The 14053-nt window shown below is 42.8% G+C and overlaps 2 protein-coding genes across 5 annotated transcripts in view; both read left to right on the top strand.

The window, feature by feature from the left end:
- The window catches only part of LOC105516476 (LON peptidase N-terminal domain and RING finger protein 3), a 52061-nt gene extending 45006 nt beyond the window's left edge, over positions 1-7055 (top strand). For 3 of the 4 annotated variants that reach the window (XM_011948691.1, XM_011948690.1, XM_011948692.1), the window contains 4 exons: positions 569-727; positions 1783-1945; positions 2950-3099; positions 6606-7055. In XM_011948691.1, coding sequence (XP_011804081.1) covers positions 569-727; positions 1783-1945; positions 2950-3099; positions 6606-6761 — 628 coding nt within the window. In that variant the 3' untranslated portion in view covers positions 6762-7055. Of the gene's footprint in view, positions 1-568; positions 728-1623; positions 1946-2949; positions 3100-6605 lie in introns of all 4 variants that reach the window. The other variant, XR_001002494.1, reaches the window with a different exon arrangement.
- Positions 7056-8964: 1909 nt separating this feature from the next.
- On the top strand, positions 8965-13995 carry LOC105516490 (LON peptidase N-terminal domain and RING finger protein 3-like). The gene is made up of 4 exons (XM_011948717.1): positions 8965-9089; positions 10145-10307; positions 11312-11461; positions 13867-13995. The coding sequence occupies exons 1-4, from the start codon at positions 8965-8967 to the stop codon at positions 13993-13995; spliced, it is 567 nt and encodes a 188-aa protein (XP_011804107.1).
- Positions 13996-14053: the final 58 nt, after the last annotated feature.

Genomic DNA, 14053 nt, shown 5'->3' with positions numbered 1-14053 from the left:
CATCACTGGGCTGGATTACTCTTGCCTATCTCTTGGTCCTTCCTCCTTTCAGCTGTGCCTACTTTGCAGATTCTTTGGGGTCCTTGCAAATTTGAGATGCCCTAGGGACCTTACATAGAATTTCCCACCACCCTTCTGGAGAGCTGAGTCCACTTCTATCATTAGCAGCCTTCCCCATGCAGCTTGAAAAACACCTGAAGAGATTGTTTTGAGTGGAGAGCATGAAAGAAAGAAAGACAGAATATGAATTATAGCTGTCACCCACAATATTAAGGTGCTAGAGAACTTTTTCAGCCAAATTAAAATGTGTAGAATGCCAATTTTAATTTCTTAGACCTTAGGCTAACCTCTGCATCGGATAATGGAACTCAGCCCACACTATCAATTGCATTTCAATATTTTTCTGTTAGCCATCAAAACTTGATGTATCTTTGGCAAGTGACACCGTCAAAAAACAAACTGGTGTCTCTTTGCCTTCCCCCAGGGGTATCACATGCTAACATTTGACCAACATTTTTGTGTTCTGTCTGATTGCTTTGAGATCCCTGTCATTTGCTCTTTCTGACAGCCTTAATAAGAATGTGCCTATTTTCGTGTGTACTATGGCCTATCCCACCGTTCCTTGTCCCCTGTACGTCTTTGAGCCTTGTTACCGCCTGATGATTCGTAGATGCATTGAGACAGGCACGAGACAGTTTGGCATGTGCCTTGGAGATCCTGTCAAAGGGTAAGTAAGGAGCCATGCAAGCAAAAAGAGGTTGTGTAATGAGGGATTTCTCTTTTACTTTGGGGTACTCCCAGGAGATGGGGAGGTCTAGCTCATGAGGTTAGCCAACTGAAGAATATGAGCATTTGTGAGGATCAGGGTCCCTTTGGTGGTTAGTTTACCATGTGAGAGGCTATTTAAAGAACTCTAGAATTAATATTTGCTTAAACAAGTGGTATATGTTATAAAACTTGTAAGAGTGTGGGCCTTGGAGTCAAACTGCCTGTGTTCATTATCTAGTTGCAGCCTTGGAGCATGTTTGAGTTTGAGCAAGCTATTTAACCTTTCTGTATCCCAGTTTCCTTATCTGTAAAGTGGGTACAATAATAGTACCTACCTTGTTGGGTTTGCTGGGAAGATTAGTGAGTTAATAATGTACATAAAACGCTGAGCACAGTTCCTGGTTTCCTTAGTCCATTTTGTGCTACTGTAACAGAATGCCACAGACTAATAATTTATGAACAATCGAAATTTATTTATCATGGTTCTGGAGGCTGGGAAGTCCAAGATCAATGTGCTAGCATCTGGCAAGGGCCTTCTTCCTTTATCATAACATAGTGGAAGGGCATAGCAGAAGGGCAACAGAGAGAGAGAAAGAAGGGCGTCAAACTTGCCCTTTTGTATTAATAACAACCCTACTCTACTTTCACCATATCAGCATTAATGCATTCATGAGGGTGGAGGCCTAATCACCTCTTAAATGTCCTACCTCTTAATAATACTACAATAGCAATTAAATTTCAAAATGGGTTGTAGAGACAAACATTCAAACCATAGCACTGGCACGGTACATAGTATGTGCTCAATAAATGGTAGCAGTTACACAAACACATTATGATTTTTTTTTCTTCACACAGGCACTGCCTGTTGTGTAATTGAAGCTGTAACCCAGGGACAGGAAAATAGGCAGAAGTCCCTTGAGCCACAGCATGGGGTTACAGAAATGGCTGGGTGCCAAGCCAGGGAAACAGAACTCATCAAGGATCTATTCTCTCGACTCCATTCTCAATAAACAGGTTTGCAGAATATGGCTGCATCCTAGAGATCAGAAATGTTCAATTCTTTGCCGATGGCCGCTCAGTGGTTGACAGCATAGGAAAGAGGCGCTTCAGGGTGCTCCATCAGAGCCAGCGGGATGGCTACAACACAGCCGACATTGAATACATTGAAGACCAAAAGGTGAGGGTGGCCAGTGCCAAGAATCCCAAAGCCAGGCTATCCTCCTAACTTGGTACCCAAAGATAGTTGCGAAAGGATTTCTCAGAATCCTTGAGGGCCTTGGGATTTCACACCAAATTGCTGCAGCAGCATTGAATGCTGCGGGATTGCTATCCATTTGCAGTATGGCAGTGAGGGCACCTATTGTCCTGGCTCTGCTTAGCTACTGAGTTGCATTCATGCATAAGAAATGCTATCCTAGATCAACTCTGGGGCTCATTCAGCTTGGGAGTTAAGTCTTTGTCAAAGATACCAAGGAATAGATCTGGGGTGGGTCTATATGTATATATTTTATATATCGATTTATGTATATTTTAAACTTTTTTCTTTTGAGACAACTATAGATCCACACATGCATTTGTATTTTAAAGTACGTAACCTGGCTAAGAGCCCTTCCCAATAATCCATCATCCCATAAGGCAGAAAGATGACACATCTAGTTAATCCTTGGTTTTCTGAGCTAATGGGTGCAAGAAGAGGTAAATAATCCTGTGTTCATTTATATTTACATTTGTTACATGGTAGATTAATAAATATCTGATGACTGAGTAAATGTGTTTGACCAAGATAGTTACATGCTAAGACTGACATACTCCTGTGTGTTTTCCAGCTAGCAATGGGAAAACAGATATAAAAATGAAAAGGGCAAAGGCATGGACCAGCATAACCTGATTTAACCACATGCCTCCACTCAGGCTGGTTTGAATCTCTGGTTTTCTGCATGTTTTGCTGTTTCAGCTAATCTACCAGCTGAACCCTTCTCCTTTCTCCATGCTCAACAGTATCTACACACTGTCCAGCACTTGACTAAGGGGAATTTCACATCAAGTACAGGAGAAAGCTGGATGGGTGAGCCTTCCCATAGGAAGGCAGAATGGATGCTCAAAGCGAGTCAGGTGTCAGAAGTGACTCCGGGAATGATGGAGAGGGTATAGAATGTTTCACTTCCACTTTGATACTTTCAGGTTCAGGGAGAGGATTGTGCTGAGCTCATGGGATTACATAACTGTGTCTATCAGCAAGCGTCATTGTGGTTTCATTCACTCAAATCATCCCTAAAGAATCGGATACTCAATCACTTTGGTCCCATGCCGGAGAAAGACGCTGATCCTCAGGTATAGAAAAATGTCTACTTTAAACGGGTTGCCCCACTAGAAGAGAGTGCCTAGTGTTTGTGATTAGATGGGTATGTGGTTGCCATTCAGCACACTGAATGCAGAGAGGAAGATGGATTTAATTTGGTGTTGTTTGGCTGCATATTGTCATGAGTAAGACCAAAAAGATCCCAAGTTAGAATTGGGGGTAACTAAAGTAAAGCAGTAAGAACTTGGATTCAAAGAAGGTTTTGAGAACTAAGTAAGATAAGAGAATGGGAACATAGATATCACCAACAGAAGAACCTTTCATGGGAGTCCAGATTCACACCATGGTAATGTTAGGGTGACAAGATACGTGCAAAGGCCAGGACTTAAGAGAAGGGTATCCTGGGAGCTGAGACCAAAAGCTACTGCTTTCGGGTAACTACATAACCCTCTCCCTCATTGCTTTGGGAACTAGGGGATAGGGCTAGCTACCCTTATAAGATTACAACTTCAAGACCACAAAAACTTTTCATGCCTCGGTCTATCTATGCTTTGCCCTGCAAGTCTAGACCCTTGCTATTGTCCTCACCAGGGCTGAACAGCTCCTGAGAAAACTGACCCCATCATTAAATACTGTAGTAGTTTGTTAGGTTCTACTGATAAGTGTTCTTCCTGGGGGATAGGCCTATTTGCAAGATCAAATTGCAGATCAGAAGCTCTCTAGGAGAGTGGAGATGGTTTTCACTAAGCTTTGCTTGCCTGGTATAAATCAGGGAGTACTTTCTTTCTAGGATAAGGCTGGAGATACCCTAACCACATACTTCCTCATCACCATCTTTTCCTATGCTCCGAGCTGGCTCTCCTACATCAACACTCCCAGAACTTCCTTGATTCTTTACTTAATGCTCATCCTTAACTCTGTCACAAAAGAAATATCTAAATATGCATATTCTGACCAAAAGTCTGGTCCTTCTTACCTTTCTAGCAGTATAACCTTGGGAAGATCCCTTTCCCTTTCTCAACTTTTGTCCCATCTCTGACATGAGGAGGGGTCTAAAACCCCCTCTTCCTCTTGCATTCTGAGGTTCTAAGACACCAGTCTGTTCCCTAACAAGCTGAAACGTCTTACTTTCCTCAGACCACAAAAGTGGCTCCTTCCACACCCATGCAAAGGCATGAGTCTTCAAGGGAGAAAGGCCAGTTAGTGCTTCCTGTGACCCAGCTCCTGGCTCTGGGCCACAGTGAGTCAGGACTGCAGCATATACTTCTGAGCAAACTCACGATCAAGCTTAATGTTCCCCTTCACCTTCCGGGAAGCGTTCTCCCTTAGGCAAAAGATATAGATCAGCAATGGTAACGGGAAAACACAGATGCTCCAGTGTGATTCATAAAGGCTAATGACAGAGAAAGTTGAAATCTTGGCTTTCACTTCCTTTTTTCTTAGTTCTGTTATTATGTTGCTTTGGCAGCAGCAGCACCAGCAAAAAAGAAAAACCCAAACCCATCCCACTTTGCTCCAGTCAATGCTGCAGCCCCAGTGGTCCCACAAATAAGAATGTTCTGTCAGGAGGATGTTTCTTAGAAACTGCCACAAGTGTTAATACCAGCTTAAATATCTTTGTTGGTGATCCTTGGAAAGAAAGTTCAGAACATCAGTCTAATATTCAGAACTGATAATAGGAGGGAGAGCATGTTGCCAGCTTCAGGGAGGGACAAAAAAGAATGCAAATGAAGCTAGAGGCACAAAGAAGCAAAGAAGGCAGTGAGATGTGGTGATGATCAGAGGAACCAATTTGGAGCCAAATAATTTCAGGTGTAGGCACTTTTACCAGAATGGTTCTCTATAGTCCTAAAACCAAACTTGTGAAAGTTGTGGGCAGAAAGCTCGTTTTAGGCTTAGAAGGAAATAAGTTCCCAATGTCTGAAATATGTGCCAGGGAAGCTGCTTACAAACAGAATTTTGGGGAAGGATTTATGTGGAATAGGAAAGCTCTTTATTAAAAGGAAATCTAGGGGCAGAATATATTTATTTATTTATTTATTTATTTATTTATTTTGAGATGGAGTCTCACTCTGTCACCCAGGCTGGAGTGCAGTGGCACATCTCGGCTCACTACAAGCTCCACCTCGCAGGTTCACGCCATTCTTCTGCCTCAACCTCCCGAGTAGCTGGGACTACAGGCATCTGCCACCACGCCCAGCTAATTTTTTGTATTTTTAGTAGAGACGGGGTTTCATTGTGTTAGCCAGGATGGTCTCGATCTCCTGACCTCGTGATCCACCCGCCGGCCTCCCAAAGTGCTGGGATTACAGGCATGAGCCACCGTTCCCAGCCCTGGGGCAGAATATATTTCTAATGTGAATATTTTCTAATTGGAATTTTTGCAAAGTGAGGTTGTGATTCTTTGGTACTGTAAATCATAGCCTTTGGTTTTCAGGGGAGAAGAGAGCTGTGGCCCTGTATAGTGACATGGTATATCTGGACTATTGCCTTCAGCCACATCAAGGAAATGAGGGGACTTAAAAGACATGCAAAGGTCAAGGGGTCATGGGAATTGAAGGCCTGAATTTTTTTTTTTTTTTTTTTTTTTGGAGACAGAGTCTAGCTCTGTCACCCAGGCTGGAGTGCAGTGGCCAGATCTCGGCTCACTGCAAGCTCCGCCTCCCGGGTTTACGCCATTCTCCTGCCTCAGCCTCCCGAGTAGCTGGGACTACAGGCATCTGCCACCACGCCCAGCTAATTTTTTGTATTTTTAGTAGAGACGGGGTTTCACCGTGTTAGCCAGGATGGTCTCGATCTCCTGACCTCGTGATCCACCCGTCTCGGCCACCCAAAGTGCTGGGATTACAGGCTTGAGCCACCGCGCCCGGCCAGGCCTGAATGTTAAATGCATCAGTCCAAAGGACCTCAACAGAATATTAGAAGTGGAAGAGACTACATAGTAGATACTAGCTTGTAAAATCACATTGGCTAGGAAGCATGGTGTATCTGTTAGGATATTGGTTGGTTTGCTTTAACAAGAACCAAAAATGACTGGAGCTGAAACAAGATGGAGGGGCTAAGTCCTGAACAGTTAGGGCAGCTCTATTCCACAAGAGCATTCAGGGACCCAGGCTCCTTCATCACAAAACTCTACCATCCTTAGAATGTTGCCCTCATCCTCTTGATTGAGGAAGGCTGATCCTCACCACATCCATGTTCTAGCTAGGGGAAAGGGAGAGAAAGAGGAAGGCAGAGGACATATGCTGTTTTCCCAGAGTATGACCAAGAGGTTACACATATCACTTCCCTTTACATCTCATTAGCCAGAACTTTGTCTCATGGCCTCACCTAGCTGCAAGGGAAGCTGAGAAATGCAGTCTTTTTTCTGGGTGGCTATATGCTCTGCTAAAATAAGGGGGAAAATAGATATAGGGACAATTAGCAATCTGCCACACGGAGTTGTTCTACCTGGGTCTTTACCGTGAGCATTTGCAACTCTGCAGACTGATGTTCTTGGATGGGTATAGAATGACCCCATTGTATTTCTCTGTTGCAGATGAACCCGAATGGCCCAGCCTGGTGCTGGTGGATATTAGCGGTTCTTCCTTTGGAAGGCCGAGCTCAGCTCCCCTTCCTAGCAATGAGGTCCTTAAAGGATAGACTGAATGGTATTCGACGAGTCCTGGCCTTCATATCCCGAAACCAAAACTAGTGAGTGGATTGCTGAAGAGGAGCTCCCACCTTCCCCACTGCCGTTGGGAGGAGTCTTGTAAATATATCTAATTGCAATAATATCTTAACAGAAGGGAGTGTCAAACAGAGGCGTCAGCCTGCTGTTGATCACAGAGAGAAATTGAGTAGAAAGACCAAAAGAATGTGACCTATTTGAAACTTTCTGTCTTAAGATGCTTCTTGACATGCTGCATAACTACATGAACAGCAGAGGTGTTTAAGAGCCCAGAAAAACATAATTTGATTTTAACACTAAAGTTTCCAAAAGTTTAAAGTGGTTTTGCTTTAATATTCTTTCTTTCATAGATCAATGACTGTGTGGTTGAAATGTGAAAACAAAGATACTAATAATGTTGCTGTATAATTTCACTGACTTGAGGTCTCATTCCAAATGGTTCAGGTTTTATAGAGCATTGTGTAAAATAATGTTCATACTTCTTTCTGTTTTAATAATTTATTTTTTGCACTACTGTATCCTTTTTTCTACATGTATGTTTGTAACTATGTAAGCGTATATTGCTCAAAAGTTCGTTGCTTTATTTATTGATGTGGTTTACCGTGTACCTAGGGGGAAATAACAATACTAGAAGTGTGCAGTTTTTGCTTTAATCTGTTTTTTACTACGGTGACACTAGTTCTTAGACCATTTCTGTATCTATCCAAGTGGATGCTTAAAAGAAGTTCAGAATGATGCTAAGATAATCTGTCTTCAGAGTCTACTTTTTTTTTCAGTTTGAACTAAACAATATAAAATACTTAAGGGATTTGGCCTAGATTATGGTGTAAGCCAAGGTAAAGTAAAATAATTCATTTTCTGTGTGTAATACAGAACAAAGCTGAAAGAATTATTTTTATTATAGGCATTTATTTCAGCAATCTAATTGTACGTGTATCTAATTTTTCCCTAGTGCAGTTAGGAATGGAATTTTAGGCAGGATCATAATTAACTCTTCAGAGGAAATGGCGTTCAGTTTAGCACATCGCAGTCATGCCCAGCTAGCCTCCATACCCCATCTCTCCTCAGAGTTCTGAGGATCAAGACCTGGGCAGAAACACTTGATGAAGGACTTTTTCTTATTAAAAGTGTAAATAAGCCAAATAGAGCAGAACCCTATAAACAATATTTTTAAAGGAACCAGACGGCCAGGCACAGTGACTCACGTCTGTAATCCCAGCACTTTGGGAGGCCGAGGCAGGCGGATCACTTGAGGTCAGGAGTTCGAGACCAGCCTGACTAACATGGTGAAACCCTGTCTCTACTGAAAATACAAAATTAGCCAGGCGTGGTGGTGCATCCCTGTAATCCCAGCTACTTGGGAGCCTGAGGCAGGAGAACCACATGAACCCGGGAGATGGAAGTTGCAGTGAGCCGAGATTGCACCATTGCACTCCAGCCTGGGTGACAGAGTAAGATTCCGCTAAAAAAATGAAAATAAAAAAAAGGAGAAGAAGAAAGAAAAAGAAAGGCAGACCCTAGGGTTCCAATTCCAGAGCTAATGCATCAGTATCTCTGGTAATGTGGTGTCCAAGTCATCTTGATTTAAGAGCCCCTGGTGATTCTGATGCAAAGAAGCATTTGAGCATCACTGGGCTGGATTACTCTTGCCTATCTCTTGGTCCTTCCTCCTTTCAGCTGTGCCTACTTTGCAGATTCTTTGGGGTCCTTGCAAATTTGAGATGCCCTAGGGACCTTACATAGAATTTCCCACCACCCTTCTGGAGAGCTGAGTCCACTTCTATCATTAGCAGCCTTCCCCATGCAGCTTGAAAAACACCTGAAGAGATTGTTTTGAGTGGAGAGCATGAAAGAAAGAAAGACAGAATATGAATTATAGCTGTCACCCACAATATTAAGGTGCTAGAGAACTTTTTCAGCCAAATTAAAATGTGTAGAATGCCAATTTTAATTTCTTAGACCTTAGGCTAACCTCTGCATCGGATAATGGAACTCAGCCCACACTATCAATTGCATTTCAATATTTTTCTGTTAGCCATCAAAACTTGATGTATCTTTGGCAAGTGACACCGTCAAAAAACAAACTGGTGTCTCTTTGCCTTCCCCCAGGGGTATCACATGCTAACATTTGACCAACATTTTTGTGTTCTGTCTGATTGCTTTGAGATCCCTGTCATTTGCTCTTTCTGACAGCCTTAATAAGAATGTGCCTATTTTCGTGTGTACTATGGCCTATCCCACCGTTCCTTGTCCCCTGTACGTCTTTGAGCCTTGTTACCGCCTGATGATTCGTAGATGCATTGAGACAGGCACGAGACAGTTTGGCATGTGCCTTGGAGATCCTGTCAAAGGGTAAGTAAGGAGCCATGCAAGCAAAAAGAGGTTGTGTAATGAGGGATTTCTCTTTTACTTTGGGGTACTCCCAGGAGATGGGGAGGTCTAGCTCATGAGGTTAGCCAACTGAAGAATATGAGCATTTGTGAGGATCAGGGTCCCTTTGGTGGTTAGTTTACCATGTGAGAGGCTATTTAAAGAACTCTAGAATTAATATTTGCTTAAACAAGTGGTATATGTTATAAAACTTGTAAGAGTGTGGGCCTTGGAGTCAAACTGCCTGTGTTCATTATCTAGTTGCAGCCTTGGAGCATGTTTGAGTTTGAGCAAGCTATTTAACCTTTCTGTATCCCAGTTTCCTTATCTGTAAAGTGGGTACAATAATAGTACCTACCTTGTTGGGTTTGCTGGGAAGATTAGTGAGTTAATAATGTACATAAAACGCTGAGCACAGTTCCTGGTTTCCTTAGTCCATTTTGTGCTACTGTAACAGAATGCCACAGACTAATAATTTATGAACAATCGAAATTTATTTATCATGGTTCTGGAGGCTGGGAAGTCCAAGATCAATGTGCTAGCATCTGGCAAGGGCCTTCTTCCTTTATCATAACATAGTGGAAGGGCATAGCAGAAGGGCAACAGAGAGAGAGAAAGAAGGGCGTCAAACTTGCCCTTTTGTATTAATAACAACCCTACTCTACTTTCACCATATCAGCATTAATGCATTCATGAGGGTGGAGGCCTAATCACCTCTTAAATGTCCTACCTCTTAATAATACTACAATAGCAATTAAATTTCAAAATGGGTTGTAGAGACAAACATTCAAACCATAGCACTGGCACGGTACATAGTATGTGCTCAATAAATGGTAGCAGTTACACAAACACATTATGATTTTTTTTTCTTCACACAGGCACTGCCTGTTGTGTAATTGAAGCTGTAACCCAGGGACAGGAAAATAGGCAGAAGTCCCTTGAGCCACAGCATGGGGTTACAGAAATGGCTGGGTGCCAAGCCAGGGAAACAGAACTCATCAAGGATCTATTCTCTCGACTCCATTCTCAATAAACAGGTTTGCAGAATATGGCTGCATCCTAGAGATCAGAAATGTTCAATTCTTTGCCGATGGCCGCTCAGTGGTTGACAGCATAGGAAAGAGGCGCTTCAGGGTGCTCCATCAGAGCCAGCGGGATGGCTACAACACAGCCGACATTGAATACATTGAAGACCAAAAGGTGAGGGTGGCCAGTGCCAAGAATCCCAAAGCCAGGCTATCCTCCTAACTTGGTACCCAAAGATAGTTGCGAAAGGATTTCTCAGAATCCTTGAGGGCCTTGGGATTTCACACCAAATTGCTGCAGCAGCATTGAATGCTGCGGGATTGCTATCCATTTGCAGTATGGCAGTGAGGGCACCTATTGTCCTGGCTCTGCTTAGCTACTGAGTTGCATTCATGCATAAGAAATGCTATCCTAGATCAACTCTGGGGCTCATTCAGCTTGGGAGTTAAGTCTTTGTCAAAGATACCAAGGAATAGATCTGGGGTGGGTCTATATGTATATATTTTATATATCGATTTATGTATATTTTAAACTTTTTTCTTTTGAGACAACTATAGATCCACACATGCATTTGTATTTTAAAGTACGTAACCTGGCTAAGAGCCCTTCCCAATAATCCATCATCCCATAAGGCAGAAAGATGACACATCTAGTTAATCCTTGGTTTTCTGAGCTAATGGGTGCAAGAAGAGGTAAATAATCCTGTGTTCATTTATATTTACATTTGTTACATGGTAGATTAATAAATATCTGATGACTGAGTAAATGTGTTTGACCAAGATAGTTACATGCTAAGACTGACATACTCCTGTGTGTTTTCCAGCTAGCAATGGGAAAACAGATATAAAAATGAAAAGGGCAAAGGCATGGACCAGCATAACCTGATTTAACCACATGCCTCCACTCAGGCTGGTTTGAATCTCTGGTTTTCTGCATGTTTTGCTGTTTCAGCTAATCTACCAGCTGAACCCTTCTCCTTTCTCCATGCTCAACAGTATCTACACACTGTCCAGCACTTGACTAAGGGGAATTTCACATCAAGTACAGGAGAAAGCTGGATGGGTGAGCCTTCCCATAGGAAGGCAGAATGGATGCTCAAAGCGAGTCAGGTGTCAGAAGTGACTCCGGGAATGATGGAGAGGGTATAGAATGTTTCACTTCCACTTTGATACTTTCAGGTTCAGGGAGAGGATTGTGCTGAGCTCATGGGATTACATAACTGTGTCTATCAGCAAGCGTCATTGTGGTTTCATTCACTCAAATCATCCCTAAAGAATCGGATACTCAATCACTTTGGTCCCATGCCGGAGAAAGACGCTGATCCTCAGGTATAGAAAAATGTCTACTTTAAACGGGTTGCCCCACTAGAAGAGAGTGCCTAGTGTTTGTGATTAGATGGGTATGTGGTTGCCATTCAGCACACTGAATGCAGAGAGGAAGATGGATTTAATTTGGTGTTGTTTGGCTGCATATTGTCATGAGTAAGACCAAAAAGATCCCAAGTTAGAATTGGGGGTAACTAAAGTAAAGCAGTAAGAACTTGGATTCAAAGAAGGTTTTGAGAACTAAGTAAGATAAGAGAATGGGAACATAGATATCACCAACAGAAGAACCTTTCATGGGAGTCCAGATTCACACCATGGTAATGTTAGGGTGACAAGATACGTGCAAAGGCCAGGACTTAAGAGAAGGGTATCCTGGGAGCTGAGACCAAAAGCTACTGCTTTCGGGTAACTACATAACCCTCTCCCTCATTGCTTTGGGAACTAGGGGATAGGGCTAGCTACCCTTATAAGATTACAACTTCAAGACCACAAAAACTTTTCATGCCTCGGTCTATCTATGCTTTGCCCTGCAAGTCTAGACCCTTGCTATTGTCCTCACCAGGGCTGAACAGCTCCTGAGAAAACTGACCCCATCATTAAATACTGTAGTAGTTTGTTAGGTTCTACTGATAAGTGTTCTTCCTGGGGGATAGGCCTATTTGCAAGATCAAATTGCAGATCAGAAGCTCTCTAGGAGAGTGGAGATGGTTTTCACTAAGCTTTGCTTGCCTGGTATAAATCAGGGAGTACTTTCTTTCTAGGATAAGGCTGGAGATACCCTAACCACATACTTCCTCATCACCATCTTTTCCTATGCTCCGAGCTGGCTCTCCTACATCAACACTCCCAGAACTTCCTTGATTCTTTACTTAATGCTCATCCTTAACTCTGTCACAAAAGAAATATCTAAATATGCATATTCTGACCAAAAGTCTGGTCCTTCTTACCTTTCTAGCAGTATAACCTTGGGAAGATCCCTTTCCCTTTCTCAACTTTTGTCCCATCTCTGACATGAGGAGGGGTCTAAAACCCCCTCTTCCTCTTGCATTCTGAGGTTCTAAGACACCAGTCTGTTCCCTAACAAGCTGAAACGTCTTACTTTCCTCAGACCACAAAAGTGGCTCCTTCCACACCCATGCAAAGGCATGAGTCTTCAAGGGAGAAAGGCCAGTTAGTGCTTCCTGTGACCCAGCTCCTGGCTCTGGGCCACAGTGAGTCAGGACTGCAGCATATACTTCTGAGCAAACTCACGATCAAGCTTAATGTTCCCCTTCACCTTCCGGGAAGCGTTCTCCCTTAGGCAAAAGATATAGATCAGCAATGGTAACGGGAAAACACAGATGCTCCAGTGTGATTCATAAAGGCTAATGACAGAGAAAGTTGAAATCTTGGCTTTCACTTCCTTTTTTCTTAGTTCTGTTATTATGTTGCTTTGGCAGCAGCAGCACCAGCAAAAAAGAAAAACCCAAACCCATCCCACTTTGCTCCAGTCAATGCTGCAGCCCCAGTGGTCCCACAAATAAGAATGTTCTGTCAGGAGGATGTTTCTTAGAAACTGCCACAAGTGTTAATACCAGCTTAAATATCTTTGTTGGTGATCCTTGGAAAGAAAGTTCAGAACATCAGTCTAATATTCAGAACTGATAATAGGAGGGAGAGCATGTTGCCAGCTTCAGGGAGGGACAAAAAAGAATGCAAATGAAGCTAGAGGCACAAAGAAGCAAAGAAGGCAGTGAGATGTGGTGATGATCAGAGGAACCAATTTGGAGCCAAATAATTTCAGGTGTAGGCACTTTTACCAGAATGGTTCTCTATAGTCCTAAAACCAAACTTGTGAAAGTTGTGGGCAGAAAGCTCGTTTTAGGCTTAGAAGGAAATAAGTTCCCAATGTCTGAAATATGTGCCAGGGAAGCTGCTTACAAACAGAATTTTGGGGAAGGATTTATGTGGAATAGGAAAGCTCTTTATTAAAAGGAAATCTAGGGGCAGAATATATTTATTTATTTATTTATTTATTTATTTATTTTGAGATGGAGTCTCACTCTGTCACCCAGGCTGGAGTGCAGTGGCACATCTCGGCTCACTACAAGCTCCACCTCGCAGGTTCACGCCATTCTTCTGCCTCAACCTCCCGAGTAGCTGGGACTACAGGCATCTGCCACCACGCCCAGCTAATTTTTTGTATTTTTAGTAGAGACGGGGTTTCATTGTGTTAGCCAGGATGGTCTCGATCTCCTGACCTCGTGATCCACCCGCCGGCCTCCCAAAGTGCTGGGATTACAGGCATGAGCCACCGTTCCCAGCCCTGGGGCAGAATATATTTCTAATGTGAATATTTTCTAATTGGAATTTTTGCAAAGTGAGGTTGTGATTCTTTGGTACTGTAAATCATAGCCTTTGGTTTTCAGGGGAGAAGAGAGCTGTGGCCCTGTATAGTGACATGGTATATCTGGACTATTGCCTTCAGCCACATCAAGGAAATGAGGGGACTTAAAAGACATGCAAAGGTCAAGGGGTCATGGGAATTGAAGGCCTGAATTTTTTTTTTTTTTTTTTTTTTTGGAGACAGAGTCTAGCTCTGTCACCCAGGCTGGA

The sequence above is a fragment of the Colobus angolensis genome, unplaced genomic scaffold, assembly GCF_000951035.1.
Source record: "Colobus angolensis palliatus isolate OR3802 unplaced genomic scaffold, Cang.pa_1.0 Scaffold282, whole genome shotgun sequence".
Taxonomy (NCBI): domain Eukaryota; kingdom Metazoa; phylum Chordata; class Mammalia; order Primates; family Cercopithecidae; genus Colobus; species Colobus angolensis.
This window is presented reverse-complemented; position numbering and strand designations above follow the sequence as displayed.